At 42.0% G+C, this 19,166-nt stretch overlaps 1 protein-coding gene across 3 annotated transcripts in view; it reads right to left on the reverse strand.

The window, feature by feature from the left end:
* snx17 (sorting nexin 17) overlaps window positions 1-19,166 on the reverse strand; it is a 103,108-nt gene that overhangs the window by 49,142 nt on the left and 34,800 nt on the right. For all 3 annotated transcript variants that reach the window (XR_010465519.1, XM_065026143.1, XM_065026144.1), the window contains exons 6-8: window positions 17,590-17,700; window positions 15,915-16,005; window positions 8,307-8,394 (exon numbers count right to left, since the gene is read on the reverse strand). Coding sequence is in view for 2 of the 3 variants with exons in the window: in XM_065026143.1 (XP_064882215.1) it covers window positions 8,307-8,394; window positions 15,915-16,005; window positions 17,590-17,700 (290 nt within the window). In the remaining variant the exon portion in view is untranslated. The remainder of the gene's footprint in view (window positions 1-8,306; window positions 8,395-15,914; window positions 16,006-17,589; window positions 17,701-19,166) is intronic.

The following is a 19,166-nucleotide window of genomic DNA, read 5'->3' on the forward strand; positions in this document are numbered from 1 at the left end:
CCTGCATATAGCTACTGACCCTGGAACTGACCCTGTACATAGCTACTGACCCTGTATATAGCTACTGACCCTGGAACTGACACTGTATATAGCTACTGACCCTGGAACTGACCCTGTATATAGCTACTGACCCTGTATATAGCTACTGACCCTGGAACTGACCCTGTACATAGCTACTGACCCTGTATATAGCTACTGACCCTGTATATAGCTACTGACCCTGTATATAGCTACTGACCCTGAATATAACTACTGACCCTGAATATAACTACTGACCCTGTATACAACTACTGACCCTGTATACAGTTACTGACCCTGCATATAGTTACTGACCCTGCATATAGTTACTGACCCTGTATATAGCTACTGACCCTGCATATAGCTACTGACCCTGCATATAGCTACTGACCCTGCATATAGCTACTGACCCTGTATATAGCTACTGACCCTGTATATAGCTACTGACCCTGGAACTGACCCTGTATATAACTATTGACCCTGTATACAGCTTCTCACTTTCTTGTGTTTATCTTTCTTATATTTCCTTGTGTGTTTTTGTTCTACCTTGTTATTTTTAGTGCTACAATGGTATTGATTACTACATTGTTGGATATGGAGTTGGCAAGAAAGTCATTTCACTGTACCTGTGCACTTGACATGAATACTTCAAACTTAATCCACCTGCGATTCAACTGTAATCTGACCAGTTTAACACCCCTTAATACAACTGTAATCCAACCAGTTTAACACCCCATAATACAACTGTAATCTGACCAGTTTAACACCCGTTAATACAACTGTAATCTGACCAGTTTAACACCCCATAATACAACTGTAATCTGACCAGTTTAACACCCCATAATACAACTGTAATCTGACCAGTTTAACACCCCTTAATACAACTGTAATCCAACCAGTTTAACACCCCATAATACAACTGTAATCTGACCAGTTTAACACCCGTTAATACAACTGTAATCTGACCAGTTTAACACCCCATAATACAACTGTAATCTGACCAGTTTAACACCCCATAATACAACTGTAATCTGACCAGTTTAACACCCGTTAATACAACTGTAATCTGACCAGTTTAACACCCCTTAATACAACTGTAATCCAACCAGTTTAACACCCCATAATACAACTGTAATCTGACCAGTTTAACACCCCTTAATACAACTGTAATCTGACCAGTTTAACACCCCTTAATACAACTGTAATCTGACCAGTTTAACACCCCATAATCTGTAATCCAACCAGTTTAACACCCCATAATCTCCCTGGGACCTAACTAGTGAATGAGGATGAAGCCAGGGATATTTAAGGGGAGCAATTAGAAGTTGTTTATAAAACAGAGGATTAACTCTGGCCACATGAGCAATTCATAGACCCCAGCAGGGGAGAGAAGAGGGAGAATAAGAAGGGGATGGAGGAGAGGAAGAAGAGGGGAGAGGGATTCGTCTCTACTAACCACTGCATATTTCTACTTATTTGACCTGGCAAGTAAGTCTCCGTCTTCAACCAAACAGAACATTATGCTTTCATTATAATCCAGTTGTTGATCTGGGGGTTAGTGTTTCAGGTTCCCTGGGTTGATGCTGCTAGTTCTGTTGCTCACCGTTCTCCATCTGCTTCCTAAATGACCGCTGCTAGTTCTGTTGCTCACCGTTCTCCATCTGCGTCCTAAATGACCGCTGCTAGTTCTGTTGCCCCCCGTCTCCATCTGCGTCCTAAATGACCGCTGCTAGTTCTGTTGCTCACCGTTCTCCATCTGCGTCCTAAATGACCGCTGCTAGTTCTGTTGCTCACCGTTCTCCATCTGCGTCCTAAATGACCGCTGCTAGTTCTGTCACTCACCGGTCTCCATCTGCGTCCTAAATGACCGCTGCTAGTTCTGTTACTCACCGTTCTCCATCTGCTTCCTAAATGACCGCTGCTAGTTATGTTGCTCACCCTTCTCCATCTGCTTCCTAAATGACCGCTGCTAGTTATGTTGCTCACCCTTCTCCATCTGCTTCCTAAATGACCGCAGCTAGTTCTGTTGCTCACCGTTCTCCATCTGCGTCCTAAAAGGTACCCTATTCTCTTTATAGTGCACTGTTTTTGACCAGGACCAATAGGGCTCTATATATGGAATAAGTTGCCATTCACACTCAGCCCTTCTGACCTACTTGTAACAGAGACGAAGACTTTCCTTGAGGGAGAAACAACAACATCCTGTCTAGTTTATCCCTTTCTGTTCTGGAGGGGGAGGTGACGAGGAAGAGAGAGGGGTAGAAAGAACGGTGTAGACTTTACTGTGAAAAACTTGCCTACGATGCAGAGTTTAAAATAACGATACAAATGTAATAGTAACACAAGAGGAATAAATAAAACCACAGGAATGGAGCTATATACAGGAAGTACCAGATCAATGTGCAGAGCTACATACAGGAAGTACCAGATCAATGTGCAGAGCTACATACAGGAAGTACCAGATCAATGTACAGAGCTACATACAGGAAGTACCAGATCAATGTGCAGAGCTACATACAGGAAGTACCAGATCAATGTGCAGAGCTACATACAGGAAGTACCAGATCAATGTGCAGAGCTACATACAGGAAGTACCAGATCAATGTGCAGAGCTACATACAGGAAGTACCAGATCAATGTGCAGAGCTACATACAGGAAGTACCAGATCAATGTGCAGAGCTACATACAGGAAGTACCAGATCAATGTGCAGAGCTACATACAGGAAGTACCAGATCAATGTGCAGAGCTATAAGCTATATGAGGTTGATATGTACATGAAGGCAGGGTAAAGTGACTAGGCATCAGGATAGATAATAATAAGGTATTTGAGGTAGATATGTACATGAAGGCAGGGTAAAGTGACATCAGGATAGATAATAATAAGGTATTAGAGGTAGATATGTACATGAAGGCAGGGTAAAGAGACTAGGCATCAGGATAGATAAGGTATTTGAGGTAGATATGTACATGAAGGCAGGGTAAAGAGACTAGGCATCAGGATAGATAATAATAAGGTATTTGAGGTAGATATGTACCTGAAGGCAGGGTAAAGTGACTAGGCATCAGGATAGATAATAATAAGGTATTAGAGGTAGATATGTACATGAAGGCAGGGTAAAGAGACTAGGCATCAGGATAGATAAGGTATTTGAGGTAGATATGTACATGAAGGCAGAGTAAAGTGACATCAGGATAGATAATAATAAGGTATTAGAGGTAGATATGTACCTGAAGGCAGGGTAAAGAGACTAGACATCAGTATAGATAATAATAAGGTATTTGAGGTAGATATGTACCTGAAGGCAGGGTAAAGTGACTATGCATCAGGATAGATAATAATAAGGTATTTGAGGTAGATATGTACATGAAGGCAGGGTAAAGTGACTAGGCATCAGGATAGATAATAATGAGGTATTTGAGGTAGATATGTACATGAAGGCAGGGTAAAGTGACTATGCATCAGGATATATAATAATAAGGTATTTGAGGTAGATATGTACATGAAGGCAGGGTAAAGAGACTATGCATCAGGATAGATAATAATGAGGTATTTGAGGTAGATATGTACATGAAGGCAGGGTAAAGTGACTATGCATCAGGATATATAATAATAAGGTATTTGAGGTAGATATGTACATGAAGGCAGGGTAAAGTGACTAGGCATCAGGATAGATAAGGTATTTGAGGTAGATATGTACATGAAGGCAGGGTAAAGAGACTAGGCATCAGGATAGATAAGGTATTTGAGGTAGATATGTACATGAAGGCAGGGTAAAGTGACTAGACATCAGGATAGATAATAATAAGGTATTTGAGGTAGATATGTACATGAAGGCAGGGTAAAGTGACTAGACATCAGGATAGATAATAATAAGGTATTTGAGGTAGATATGTACATGAAGGCAGGGTAAAGTGGCTAGGCATCAGGATAGATAATAATAAGGTATTTGAGAAGGATGTGTACATGAAGGCAGGGTAAAGTGACTAGACATCAGGATATATAATAATGAGGTAGTTGAGGTAGATATGTACCTGAAGGCAGGGTAAAGTGACTAGACATCAGGATATATAATAATGAGGTAGTTGAGGTAGATATGTACCTGAAGGCAGGGTAAAGTGACTAGACATCAGGATATATAATAATGAGGTAGTTGAGGTAGATATGTACATGAAGGCAGGGTAAAGTGACTAGGCAATCAGGATAGATAATAATAAGGTAGTTGAGGTAGATATGTACATGAAGGCAGGGTAAAGTGACTAGGCATCAGGATAGATAATAATAAGGTAGTTGAGGTAGATATGTACCTGAAGGCAGGGTAAAGTGACTAGGCATCAGGATATATAATAATGAGGTAGTTGAGGTAGATATGTACATGAAGGCAGGGTAAAGTGACTAGACATCAGGATAGATAATAATGAGGTAGATATGTAGATGAAGGCAGGGTAAAGTGACTAGACATCAGGATAGACAACAATAAGGTATTTGAGGTAGATATGTACATGAAGGCAGGGTAAAGTGACTAGACATCAGGATAGATAATAATGAGGTAGATATGTAGATGAAGGCAGGGTAAAGTGACTAGACATCAGGATAGACAATAATAAGGTATTTGAGGTAGATATGTACATGAAGGCAGGGTAAAGTGACTAGGCATCAGGATAGATAATAATAAGGTATTTGAAGTAGATATGTACCTGAAGGCAGGGTAAAGTGACTAGGCATCGGGATATATAATAATAAGGTATTTGAGGTAGATATGTACATGAAGGCAGGGTAAAGTGACTAGACATCAGGATAGACAACAATAAGGTATTTGAGGTAGATATGTACATGAAGGCAGGGTAAAGTGACTAGACATCAGGATAGATAATAATGAAGATATGTAGATGAAGGCAGGGTTGACTAGACATCAGGATAGACAATAATAAGGTATTTGAGGTAGATATGTACATGAAGGCAGGGTAAAGTGACTAGGCATCAGGATAGATAATAATAAGGTATTTGAAGTAGATATGTACCTGAAGGCAGGGTAAAGTGACTAGACATCAGGATATATAATAATAAGGTATTTGAGGTAGATATGTACATGAAGGCAGGGTAAAGTGACTGGGCATCAGGATAGATAATAATAAGGTATTTGAAGTAGATATGTACATGAAGGCAGGGTAAAGTGACTAGGCATCGGGATATATAATAATAAGGTATTTGAGGTAGATATGTACATGAAGGCAGGGTAAAGTGACTAGACATCAGGATAGATAATAATAAGGTATTTGAGGTAGATATGTACCTGAAGGCAGATAAAGTGACTAGGCATCGGGATATATAATAATAAGGTATTTGAGGTAGATATGTACATGAAGGCAGGGTAAAGTGACATCCGGATAGATAATAATAAGGTAGTTGAGGTAGATATTTACATGAAGGCAGGGTAAAGTGACTAGGCATCAGGATAGATAATAATAAGGTAGTTGAGGTAGATATGTACCTGAAGGCAGGGTAAAGTGACTAGGCATCAGGATATATAATAATGAGGTAGTGACTAGACATCAGGATAGATAATAATGAGGTAGATATGTAGATGAAGGCAGGGTAAAGTGACTAGACATCAGGATAGACAACAATAAGGTATTTGAGGTAGATATGTACATGAAGGCAGGGTAAAGTGACTAGACATCAGGATAGATAATAATGAGGTAGATATGTAGATGAAGGCAGGGTAAAGTGACTAGACATCAGGATAGACAATAATAAGGTATTTGAGGTAGATATGTACATGAAGGCAGGGTAAAGTGACTAGGCATCAGGATAGATAATAATAAGGTATTTGAAGTAGATATGTACCTGAAGGCAGGGTAAAGTGACTAGGCATCGGGATATATAATAATAAGGTATTTGAGGTAGATATGTACATGAAGGCAGGGTAAAGTGACTAGACATCAGGATAGACAACAATAAGGTATTTGAGGTAGATATGTACATGAAGGCAGGGTAAAGTGACTAGACATCAGGATAGATAATAATGAGGTAGATATGTAGATGAAGGCAGGGTAAAGTGACTAGACATCAGGATAGACAATAATAAGGTATTTGAGGTAGATATGTACATGAAGGCAGGGTAAAGTGACTAGGCATCAGGATAGATAATAATAAGGTATTTGAAGTAGATATGTACCTGAAGGCAGGGTAAAGTGACTAGACATCAGGATATATAATAATAAGGTATTTGAGGTAGATATGTACATGAAGGCAGGGTAAAGTGACTAGGCATCAGGATAGATAATAATAAGGTATTTGAAGTAGATATGTACATGAAGGCAGGGTAAAGTGACTAGGCATCGGGATATATAATAATAAGGTATTTGAGGTAGATATGTACATGAAGGCAGGGTAAAGTGACTAGACATCAGGATAGATAATAATAAGGTATTTGAGGTAGATATGTACCTGAAGGCAGGGTAAAGTGACTAGGCATCGGGATATATAATAATAAGGTATTTGAGGTAGATATGTACATGAAGGCAGGGTAAAGTGACATCCGGATAGATAATAATAAGGTAGTTGAGGTAGATATTTACATGAAGGCAGGGTAAAGTGACTAGGCATCAGGATAGATAATAATAAGGTATTTGAGAAGGATGTGTACATGAAGGCAGGGTAAAGTGACTAGGCATCGGGATAGATAATAATCAGAGTAAAATAAAGAACAGAGTAGCAGCAGCATATGGTGAGTGAAAGTGTCTGTGTTGTGTCGTTATGCATGTTATGAGTCAGGAGAGAGAGAGAGAATGAGAGCGTGCGAGAGAGAGAGAACGAGAGAGCCAAAGCGAGAGGGGGGGGGGGGGATCAAAGAGAATCAGAGAGAGACGGAGGAAGTTGACACAAGACAGGTGCTAAAAGTCGAGGAGGGAGAGAAGTTATCAGGTCTCAGACTGCAGACAGAGAAACCTCACGTCACTAACACACATGGTAGCCAGAGGACCGGACTTGAGGTCTCAGACTGCAGACAGAGAAACCTCACGTCACTAACACACATGGTAGCCAGAGGACCAGACTTCAGGTCTCAGACTGCAGACAGAGAAACCTCACGTCACTAACACACATGGTAGCCAGAGGACCAGACTTCAGGTCTCAGACTGCAGACAGAGAAACCTCACGTCACTAACACACATGGTAGCCAGAGGACCGGACTTGAGGTCTCAGACTGCAGACAGAGAAACCTCACGTCACTAACACACATGGTAGCCAGAGGACCGGACTTCAGGTCTCAGACTGCAGACAGAGAAACCTCACGTCACTAACACACATGGTAGCCAGAGGACCGGACTTGAGGTCTCAGACTGCAGACAGAGAAACCTCACGTCACTAACACACATGGTAGCCAGAGGACCAGACTTCAGGTCTCAGACTGCAGACAGAGAAACCTCACGTCACTAACACACATGGTAGCCAGAGGACCAGACTTCAGGTCTCAGACTGCAGACAGAGAAACCTCACGTCACTAACACACATGGTAGCCAGAGGACCAGACTTCAGGTCTCAGACTGCAGACAGAGAAACCTCACGTCACTAACACACATGGTAGCCAGAGGACCAGACTTCAGGTCTCAGACTGCAGACAGAGAAACCTCACGTCACTAACACACATGGTAGCCAGAGGACCAGACTTCAGGTCTCAGACTGCAGACAGAGAAACCTCACGTCACTAACACACATGGTAGCCAGAGGACCAGACTTCAGGTCTCAGACTGCAGACAGAGAAACCTCACGTCACTAACACACATGGTAGCCAGAGGACCAGACTTCCTTGAAGTATTTTTTGTTATTGTTGCTCATGATAAAACTCTTCGCTCTTCAGTCAATCTGTTATATTTCTCTCTGTACCAGATGGCTTCACTTTATATAAACCAGCTGGACTCACACGGGGACAACTCAGGATACCCAAGTGTCTGGGGAGGTCACAAGTACAGTACTGGTGACATCTCTCGGTAAGGTTTGTGGTGTAGTCAAACGGTTTCACGAGATCATCTATGGGAAGAGATTATGTATCTAGATTAGAGAATCCAGACTGGTCCTCACTTGTCAGCACTTGGAAGGAGAGAAACCTTGTAACAGTTGCTTCTTCCTAAAAAGAGCCGAGTGGTTGACATTTGTTGAGTATCTTTGTTGTATTTAACTGCCAGCTATTCAATCCAAGTGACTGTAGTTCTGATTGGAGCTGCATATCTAGACAAGTAGTTAGAACATGACAATCAACATGTAGAGAGGTAGAGGAGTAGAGATACCTTTTCCGCAGGATGATGTGGAACTCTGAGCTTCGTAAGCTGGTGACTGATACGTACGGTAACTCAAACTCCTGCAGCTTCCTCACAACTGGAGAGAGAGAGAGAGAGAGAGAGAGAGAGAGACAGACAGATGAGGACAGTCCATCTGGACAGAACCCAGCAGGGTCCATCTGGACAGAACACAGCAGGGTCCATCTGGACAGAACCCAGCAGGGTCCATCTGGACAGAACCACCACTAACTGTTATAGGCCTATTTCTATTGTGCCCTGTTTATCAAAAGTGTTGGAAAAACGTGTCCATAATCTACTGACTGGCTTTCTTGATGTCTATAGTATTCTCTCTGGTATACAATCTGGTTTCCGCTCAGGTTATGGATGTGTCACTGCAACCTTAAAGGTCCTCAATGATGTCACCATTGCCCTTGATTCTAAGCAATGTTGTTCTGCTATTTTTATTGACTTGGCCAAAGCTTTTAATACGGTAGACCATTTCATTATTGTGGGAGTACTAAGGAGTATTGGTGTCTGTGAGGGGTCTTTGGCCTGGTTTGCTAACTACCTCTCTCAAAGAGTGCAGTGTATAAAGTCAGAACATCTGCTGTCTCAGCCACTGCCTGTCACCATGGGAGTACCCCAAGGCTCGATCCTAGGCCCCACGTGCTGGCACCTCCCCGGATTTTGTGTTAAATGCTCTACAACGAAGCTTTCATAGTGTCCAACAAGCTTTATCAACCGTGTTCTTAACACCTCGAAAACAAAGGTCATGTGGTTTGGTAAGAAGAATGCCCCTCTCCCCACAGGTGTGATTACTACCTCTGAGGGTTTAGAGCTTGAGGTAGTCACCTCATACAAGTACTTGGGAGTATGGCTAGATCGTACATTGTCCTTCTCTCAGCACATATCAAAGCTACAGGCTAAGGTTAAATCTAGACTTGGTTTCCTCTATCATAATCGCTCCTCTTTCACCCCAGCTGCCAATCTAACTCTGATTCAGATGACCATCCTGCTAGATTACGGAGACGTAATTTATAGATCGGCAGGTAAAGTGCAGCTAGAGCTGCAACAAACACTCAAACTGGACAGTTTTATCTCCATCTCTTCATTCAAAGACTCAATCATGGACTTGTATCCATCCACCTGACAGGTGTGACATGTCAAGAGGCTGATTAAACAGCATGATCATTACATAGGTGCACCTTGTGCTGGGGACAATAACAGGCCACTAAAATGTGCAGTTTTGTCACAACACAATGCCACAGATGTCTCAAGTTTTGCAGGAACGTGCAATTGGCATGCTGACTGCAGGAATATCCACCAAAGTGGTTGCCAGAGAATTTAATGTTAATTTCTCCTCCAACGTCATTTTAGAGAATTTGGCAGTACGTCCAACTGGCCTCACAACTGCAGACCATGTGTATGGCTTTGTGTGCGAGCGGTTTGCTGATAACATTGTGAACATAGTGCCCCACTGGGCAGGCATAAGCTACGGACAACAAACACAATTGCATTTTATCAATGTCAATTTGAATGCACAGAGATACCGTGATGAGATCCTGAGGCCCATTGTCGTGCCATTCATCCGCCGCCATCACCTCATGTTTCATCATGATAATGCAAGGATGTCGCAAGGATCTGTACACAATTCCTGGAAGCTGAAAATGTCCCAGTTCTTCCATGCCCTGCAAACTCTCCAGACATGTCACCCATTGAGCATGTTTGGGATGCTCTGGATCGACAGCGTGTTCCAGTTTCCGCCAATATCCAGCAACTTCACACAGCCATTGAAGAGGAGTGGGACAACATTCCACAGGCCACAATCAACAGACTGATCAACTCTATGTGAAGGAGATGTGTCGTTCTGCTTGAGGTAAATGGTGGTCACACCACATACTGACTGGTTTTCTGACCCACAACTCCTACCTTTTTATGACAATATCTATGACCAACAGATATATATATCTGTATTCCCAGTCATGTGAAATCCATAGATTAGGGCCAATTAACTGATTTCCTTATATGAACTTTAACTCAGTAAAATGAGTTGAAATTGTTGCATGTTGCATTTATACTTCTGTCCAACATAGATGGACAGACAAAGTTATATTTGACAGAGGTTCAATCTAGTCCATAGGGGAACTTCAGTTGACTCCTGAATTGTTTCCTCATTATTTTTAGCTAGCCTACAGGAGGAAAACATGCTAACTACACAGACAGACCATCACTCCAGTGTCACTACAGTTTTAGTATGCTGGGCAGTATGCACACCACACCCTTCCAAGTCTCACTCTCAATGTTGGCTCATTCATGAATGAAAATACCAAATCTAAATTTTAAAAATCTGTTAAATATACAAAAACGTCTTTACAGAAAGAGGACAGTGATCTCATTGCTATCTCACTCACTCTGTTATGAAGGTAATTAGTTTTAGTCTAACGTCACAAATGGCACCCTATACTTTACGTAGTACACACCTTTTGACCAGGGCCCATTGTGCATTGGGGCCCTTTGGAACACACTCCTTGTGATTAGCTAACATTTTTGCAACAATTCAATTTTTTTTCCCCCGATTCTAATATTTTACAATCAGCTCCTCAATTCATTTCCTAGTGGGAGATTTAGGAACCAAATAAGCAAAAACACAAGTTAAAATGAAGGCATGAAAATGTTATTGTATAATTATTTTTCTACTTCCTTTCCATTTATGATTTAAGTCACATAATAGTTGTATTGTTTCACATCAGGTGTCCCTCCGCTCTGCTGTGCGTTTCCAGGGAAAGAACCCGAGTAAGTCTGATAAGCTGTCTGTAGGTACATCTAGTCACCAACCTACAGTATATGGGCAACCATACCAACACGTTGTCTGGCCGGGTCTTTCCTGTTACTGACACATTTTCCATAAAGTGGAGTGAAAAGGAGACACTAGAGAGACCGTCGTCAACAACAGGAGACACTAGAGAGACCGTCGTCAACAACAGGAGACACTAGAGAGCTAGAGACCGTCGTCAACAACAGGAGACACTAGAGAGACCGTCGTCAACAACAGGAGACACTAGAGAGCGTCGTCAACAACAGGAGACACTAGAGAGCGAGAGACCGTCGTCAACAACAGGAGACACTAGAGAGCGAGAGACCGTTGTCAACAACAGGAGACACTAGAGACACCGTCGTCAACAACAGGAGACACTAGAGAGACCGTCATCAACAGGAGACACTAGAGAGACCGTCACCAACAGGAGACACTAGAGAGACCGTCATCAACAGGAGACACTAGAGAGACCGTCATCAACAGGAGACACTAGAGAGACCGTCATCAACAGGAGACACTAGAGAGACCGTCATCAACAGGAGACACTAGAGACCGTCGTCAACAACAGGAGATACTAGAGCCCGTCAACAACAGGAGACCGTTATCAAGAGGAGACACTAGAGAGCGAGAGACCGTCAACAACAGGAGACACTAGAGAGCGAGAGACCGCCAACAACAGGAGACACTAGAGAGCGAGAGACCGTCAACAACAGGAGACACTAGAGAGCGAGAGACCGTCATCAACAGGAGACACGAGAGAGCGAGAGACCGTCAACAACAGGAGACACGAGAGAGCGAGAGACCGTCAACAACAGGAGAGACTAGAGAGACCGTCACCAACAGGAGTTATTGGTTCTCTCTCATGTCTGTCACAAAACATCCCCCTAGCCAGCTAGAACAATTTTGTGCTAATCACAAGTTACCACTGCCACAAAGTCACGTCTGGCTAAAGCCTACCTATATTTCTACAATTTCTCTTCTTAAAATCTGTGTGTAGACCCTAAATTTGAATGAAGACCAATAAGTACATTTTTGTTTTCATGACTTTTACAATAAACAATTATTTTCACTTTGTGGCTGTGGTAACTTGTGACATCCCAAATGGCACCCTATTCCCTATTTAGTGCACTACTTTTGACCAGGACCCATAGGGTAGTGTGAGTATGTAGGGGATATACACTGAGTGTTCAAAACATTAAGAACACCTGCTCATTCCATGCCATCGTCTGACCAGGTGAAAACTATGATCCCTTATTGATGTCACTTGTTAAATCCACTTCAAATTAGTGTAGATGAAGAGGAGGAGACGGGTTAAAGAAGGATTTTTAAGCCTCAAGACAAGTGAGACATGGATTGTGTTTGTGTGCCATTCAGAGGGTGAATGGCCAAGGCAAAATATTGAAGTGCCTTTGAACGGGGTATGATAGTAGGTGCCAGCTGCACCGGTTTGTGTCTAGAACTGCAACGCTGCTGGGTTTTTTCACGCTCAACAGTTTCCGTGTTTATCAAGAATGCCAGGTCAGCCAACACGTTTTAGATCGCTGGCTAGACTAACTAACCCATCGAAACCTGTAGTAATCATGATTGAATTACTGACCGAGGGGCCACCATTCGTTTTGTTAGTCACTCTCACTCAGATATCATATTCAAAACTGCAAACATTTCTCTCCTATAGGAAACCGTGTAGAACTACAGGAAATGAACTGTAAAACTGCAAACATTTCTCTCCTATAGGAAACCGTGTAGAACTACAGGAAATGAACTGTAAAACTGCAAACATTTCTCTCCTATAGGAAACCGTGTAGAACTACAGGAAATGAACTGTAAAACATTTCTCTCCTATAGGAAACCGTGTACAACTACAGGAAATGAACTGTAAAACATTTCTCTCCTATAGGAAACCGTGTAGAACTACAGGAAATGAACTGTAAAACTGCAAACATTTCTCTCCTATAGGAAACCGTGTAGAACTACAGGAAATAAACTGTAAAACTGCAAACATTTCTCTCCTATAGGAAACCGTGTAGAACTACAGGAAATGAACTGTAAAACATTTCTCTCCTATAGGAAACCGTGTACAACTACAGGAAATGAACTGTAAAACATTTCTCTCCTATAGGAAACCGTGTAGAACTACAGGAAATGAACTGTAAAACTGCAAACATTTCTCTCCTATAGGAAACCGTGTAGAACTACAGGAAATAAACTGTAAAACTGCAAACATTTCTCTCCTATAGGAAACCGTGTAGAACTACAGGAAATGAACTGTAAAACATTTCTCTCCTATAGGAAACCGTGTACAACTACAGGAAATGAACTGTAAAACATTTCTCTCCTATAGGAAACCGTGTAGAACTACAGGAAATGAACTGTAAAACATTTATCTCCTATAGGAAATCGTGTAGAACTACAGGAAATGAACTGTAAAACTGCAAACATTTCTCTCCTATAGGAAACCGTGTAGAACTACAGGAAATGAACTGTAAAACATTTCTCTCCTATAGGAAATCGTGTAGAACTACAGGAAATGAACTGTAAAACTGCAAACATTTCTCTCCTATAGGAAACCGTGTAGAACTACAGGAAATGAACTGTAAAACTGCAAACATTTCTCTCCTATAGGAAACCGTGTAGAACTACAGGAAATGAACTGTAAAACATTTCTCTCCTATAGGAAACCGTGTACAACTACAGGAAATGAACTGTAAAACTGCAAACATTTCTCTCCTATAGGAAACCGTGTAGAACTACAGGAAATGAACTGTAAAACTGCAAACATTTCTCTCCTATAGGAAACCGTGTAGAACTACAGGAAATGAACTGTAAAACATTTCTCTCCTATAGGAAACCGTGTAGAACTACAGGAAATTAACTGTAAAACTGCAAACATTTATCTCCTATAGGAAACCGTTACAGGAAATGAACTAAAACATTTCTCTCCTATAGGAAACCGTGTAGAACTACAGGAAATGAACTGTAAAACTGCAAACATTTCTCTCCTATAGGAAACCGTGTAGAACTACAGGAAATGAACTGTAAAACATTTCTCTCCTATAGGAAACCGTGTAGAACTACAGGAAATTAACTGTAAAACTGCAAACATTTATCTCCTATAGGAAACCGTGTAGAACTACAGGAAATGAACTAAAACATTTCTCTCCTATAGGAAACCGTGTAGAACTACAGGAAATTAACTGTAAAACTGCAAACATTTCTCTCCTATAGGAAACCGTGTAGAACTACAGGAAATGAACTGTAAAACTGCATGACAACATAAGTAGAATTGCATGAAATTTGTTATAAAAAAAATATATGTTTTTATAACATTTGTTATGACATTTTGTATTTAAAAAAAATATATGTTTTTACATTTTGTTTTTACGCTTCTATCACACCGACACAGAGCCATAAAAAGTATATCCACAAGTTCATCGGACTCTGTGGAAGAAGATAAGGGCATCGATGTCAAAATCCCAACGTATCCCTTTAAGATGGCTAAGTGAAACGACCACATCAAAATCCCAAAGTATCCCTTTAAGATGGCTAAGTGAAACGACCACATCACAATCCCAAAGTATCCCTTTAAGATGGCTAAGTGAAACGACCACATCACAATCCCAAAGTATCCCTTTAAGATGGCTAAGTGAAACGACCACATCAAAATCCCAAAGTATCCCTTTAAGGTGGCTAAGTGAAACGACCACATCAAAATCCCAAAGTATCCCTTTAAGATGGCTAAGTGAAACGACCACATCACAATCCCAAAGTATCCCTTTAAGATGGCTAAGTGAAACGACCACATCACAATCCCAACGTATCCCTTTAAGATGGCTAAGTGAAACGACCACATCACAATCCCAAAGTATCCCTTTAAGATGGCTAAGTGAAACGACCACATCACAATCCCAAAGTATCCCTTTAAGATGGCTAAGTGAAACGACCACATCACAATCCCAAAGTATCCCTTTAAGATGGCTAAGTGAAACGACCACATCACAGTCATAGTAACACTTCGATCACACCGACATCAAAATAGCAGACAGCGTAATCTTGATATGTCTGTAACAGTTCAACATTCACCTTCTGCTACTATTTCTGTCAAGCCGTCCACACATACAGTTTGACACATACGTTTTGATAAATCCTAAATGTACGCACCGCTCACACAGAACGCACTGCGGCTGCCTCCGCAACGCAATTGCTGCAAGGCAAACGCAGCGTTTTTCATTGGAAATTAATGTAACTCTGGTGTGATCGAAGCGTTAGGCTCTCCAAAAAGGCCATGGCCGGCTCTGACTGCATGTGTGGGTACGAAGACCCACAAGCCACTGCAGCCCCTCATTATGAATTCAGAATTTTGTTGTGGCCCCCACTCCATCCCTGGTATAGGAGATAGAGCCATTTGGCCTTTCAGATTGTATTTCATTCAGATACCACTGCATTTCATTCAGATACCACTGTATTTCATTCAGATACCACTGTATTTCATTCAGATACCACTGCATCTCATTCAGATACCACTGCATTTCATTCAGATACCACTGCATCTCATTCAGAACCACTGCATCTCATTCAGATACCACTGCATTTCATTCAGATACCACTGCATTTCATTCAGATACCACTGCATCTCATTCAGATACCACTGCATTTCATTCAGATACCACTGCATTTCATTCAGATACCACTGCATTTCATTCAGATACCACTGCATCTCATTCAGATACCACTGCATCTCATTCAGATACCACTGCATTCCAGTCCTCTGAACGGTTAGCGGAGGGTTAAAGTTGAATGCTTACACGTTAATCCCCCGTCCACTCCTTCTCGAACCAGGAAGAGGCTGAAATAACCAACCAGCTCATCAGGAAGGTCCAGTTTTGACGCAACAGCCTGCGAATCAGAAAACAGACAGGAAGATCATCTCTGGTTCATCTTTTTTGTGTGTTAGATATGAAACCACAACTCGTACAAAACATACTGTAGCTTTTGAAAAGCATTTTATCCACTGACTGACAGCTATACAGTCTCCGGTCAAGTCCTTCTCATATATAACATCATTTTATGGAGAACACAGTTATAGTAACAGCTGTCTGTTCAACATAACGGTTCTGGATCTATCTGGGAGAGAATGCTGCCTTTACAGCTATATGTTATAGTAACAGCTGTCTGTTCAACATAACGGTTCTGGATCTATCTGGGAGAGAATGCTGCCTTTACAGCTATATGTTATAGTAACAGCTGTCTGTTCAACATAACGGTTCTGGATCTATCTGGGAGAGAATGCTGCCTTTACAGCTATGTTATAGTAACAGCTGTCTGTTCAACATAACGGTTCTGGATCTATCTGGGAGAGAATGCTGCCTTTACAGCTATATGTTATAGTAACAGCTGTCTGTTCAACATAACGGTTCTGGATCTATCTGGGAGAGAATGCTGCCTTTACAGCTATATGGTATAGTAACAGCTGTCTGTTCAACATAACGGTTCTGAATCTATCTGGGAGAGAATGCTGCCTTTACAGCTATATGTTATAGTAACAGCTGTCTGTTCAACATAACGGTTCTGGATCTATCTGGGAGAGAATGCCGCCTTTACAGCTATATGTTATAGTAACAGCTGTCTGTTCAACATAACGGTTCTGGATCTATCTGGGAGAGAATGCCGCCTTTACAGCTATATGTTATAGTAACAGCTGTCTGTTCAACATAACGGTTCTGGATCTATCTGGGAGAGAATGCTGCCTTTACAGCTATATGTTATAGTAACAGCTGTCTGTTCAACATAACGGTTCTGAATCTATCTGGGAGAGAATGCTGCCTTTACAGCTATATGTTATAGTAACAGCTGTCTGTTCAACATAACGGTTCTGGATCTATCTGGGAGAGAATGCTGCCTTTACAGCTATATGTTATAGTAACAGCTGTCTGTTCAACATAACGGTTCTGGATCTATCTGTGAGAGAATGCCGCCTTTACAGCTATATGTTATAGTAACAGCTGTCTGTTCAACATAACGGTTCTGGATCTATCTGGGAGAGAATGCTGCCTTTACAGCTATATGTTATAGTAACAGCTGTCTGTTCAACATAACGGTTCTGGATCTATCTGGGAGAGAATGCTGCCTTTACAGCTATATGTTATAGTAACAGCTGTCTGTTCAACATAACGGTTCTGGATCTATCTGGGAGAGAATGCTGCCTTTACAGCTATATGTTATAGTAACAGCTGTCTGTTCAACATAACGGTTCTGGATCTATCTGGGAGAGAATGCAGCCTTTACCTATGGCTGAAGAATATCCAGAGTGAATTCTCTCTCCCTAAGCTTCCATAGGGTTCCTGGTAGTGTTGGTAAGGCTATTCATTGTATAAAAAACATTCCGTATATTGTGTTCACTCTGAACTCTTCAACACCGATTACTAACATCCAGTAGAAGTCTGAATCTGTGTCTTTTGAAACCCAGTCCAGACAGTTTACCTCCAGGACGTCCTCTGTTTGGTCGGAGGTCAGGATGTTGACCTCGACCTTCTGGCCGTTAGACAGGTAGATCTCCAGAGGAACCTCTTCGGTTGGGATCTGCTGGGTCTCCTATACGGTATTGACAGGTTATATACAGGTTACAGAAGACAGAATGTGTTCCATGACAGACAGAATGTGTTCCATGACAGACAGAATGTGTTCCATGACAGACAGAATGTGTTCCATGACAGACAGTGTAGTCAGTACAGACCAGAGAGTTAGTTCTCATCCAGTCAGGGAAGTAGGTTTTTATCTATCCCCACTCTCCCTGTAAGAGACGCAGGGTAAAGTCAGTATCTGGATTTTATGCTTCTATGACACCATATAGTTACATAATGTCTTGTTACAGGATGTCCTCAAAAAGCATGACAATCCTACATTGACAGGAGGAAGACGACAATAAATTTAAGAAGCAGAGAAGCTCTACTTGGCTCATTGAGCTCTAGCGACTCCTTGTGGCAGGTCGGGTGCCTGCAGGCTGACTGCGGTTGGCAGTTGAACGGCGTTTCCTCTGACAATCCTACATTGACAGGAGGAAGACGACAATAAATTTAAAAAGCAGAGAAGCTCGCACAATTGGCCCGGCGTCGTCCGAGTTAGGGGAGGGTTTGGCCGGGGGGCTTTACTTGGCTCATTGAGCTCTAGCGACTCCTTGTGGCAGGTCGGGTGCCTGCAGGCTGACTACGGTCGGCAGTTGAACGGCGTTTCCTCTGACACGTTGGTGCAGCTGGCTTCTGGGTTAAGCAGGCGGGAGTTAAGAAGCGCGGTTTGGCGGGTCATGTTTCGTAGGACTCGTGACTCGACCTTCGCCTCTCCTGAACCCGTTGGGTAGTTGCAGCGATGAGACAAGATGGTAGTCACGAAATTGGGAGAAAAAGGGGATCAAATATATATATTTTTATTGTAATAAATAAATAAGAAAAAAAAATCATTAAAGTCTATCTAAGCAGCTAACCTTCTGCCTGCTTCCTCCTCTCAGCTTTCGTGCCCATGCTGGGTAAATTAATGTTTAATCTTTCCCTGTCCCCCACTGCTAGACAGAAGGTGTCAGAGTGTATCTGGATTGCTGGGGAAGTGTGTGTGTGTGTGTGTGTGTGTGTGTGTGTGTGTGTGTGTAGCTCCGATAAAGTGCCAAGGCCAGGCTGTCTGGCTGCTGGCTGAGAACTCATTCTCTATTCTGCTGTTGTCCTTTCAGCATGAGGTAGGGGAGAGGAGGGAGGGGGAAGAGGGAGAGATGAGGGATGATGAAGGGATGCATAGGAGTGAGAGAGGGGGGGGGCGATAAAATAGAGAGATCTAGAGAGACGCAGGGTGTACACCACCTTGAATGACATATCTGATGAAAGTAGATTTACACCATGCAGCCTAGCAGCACAGTCAGGTCACCTCCTGGGGTGAGTGATGGCTCTCACTTCCATGCTCACACTATCAACCAATAGGAAAACTAGCCTTCACTGAGCAGCATGAGCCAATGGGAACACTAGCATTGATTTACTGTGAACATATCATGAATATTCATTCCAAATCAATCATTT

Source organism: Oncorhynchus nerka, linkage group LG13, assembly GCF_034236695.1.
Source record: "Oncorhynchus nerka isolate Pitt River linkage group LG13, Oner_Uvic_2.0, whole genome shotgun sequence".
NCBI lineage: Eukaryota > Metazoa > Chordata > Actinopteri > Salmoniformes > Salmonidae > Oncorhynchus > Oncorhynchus nerka.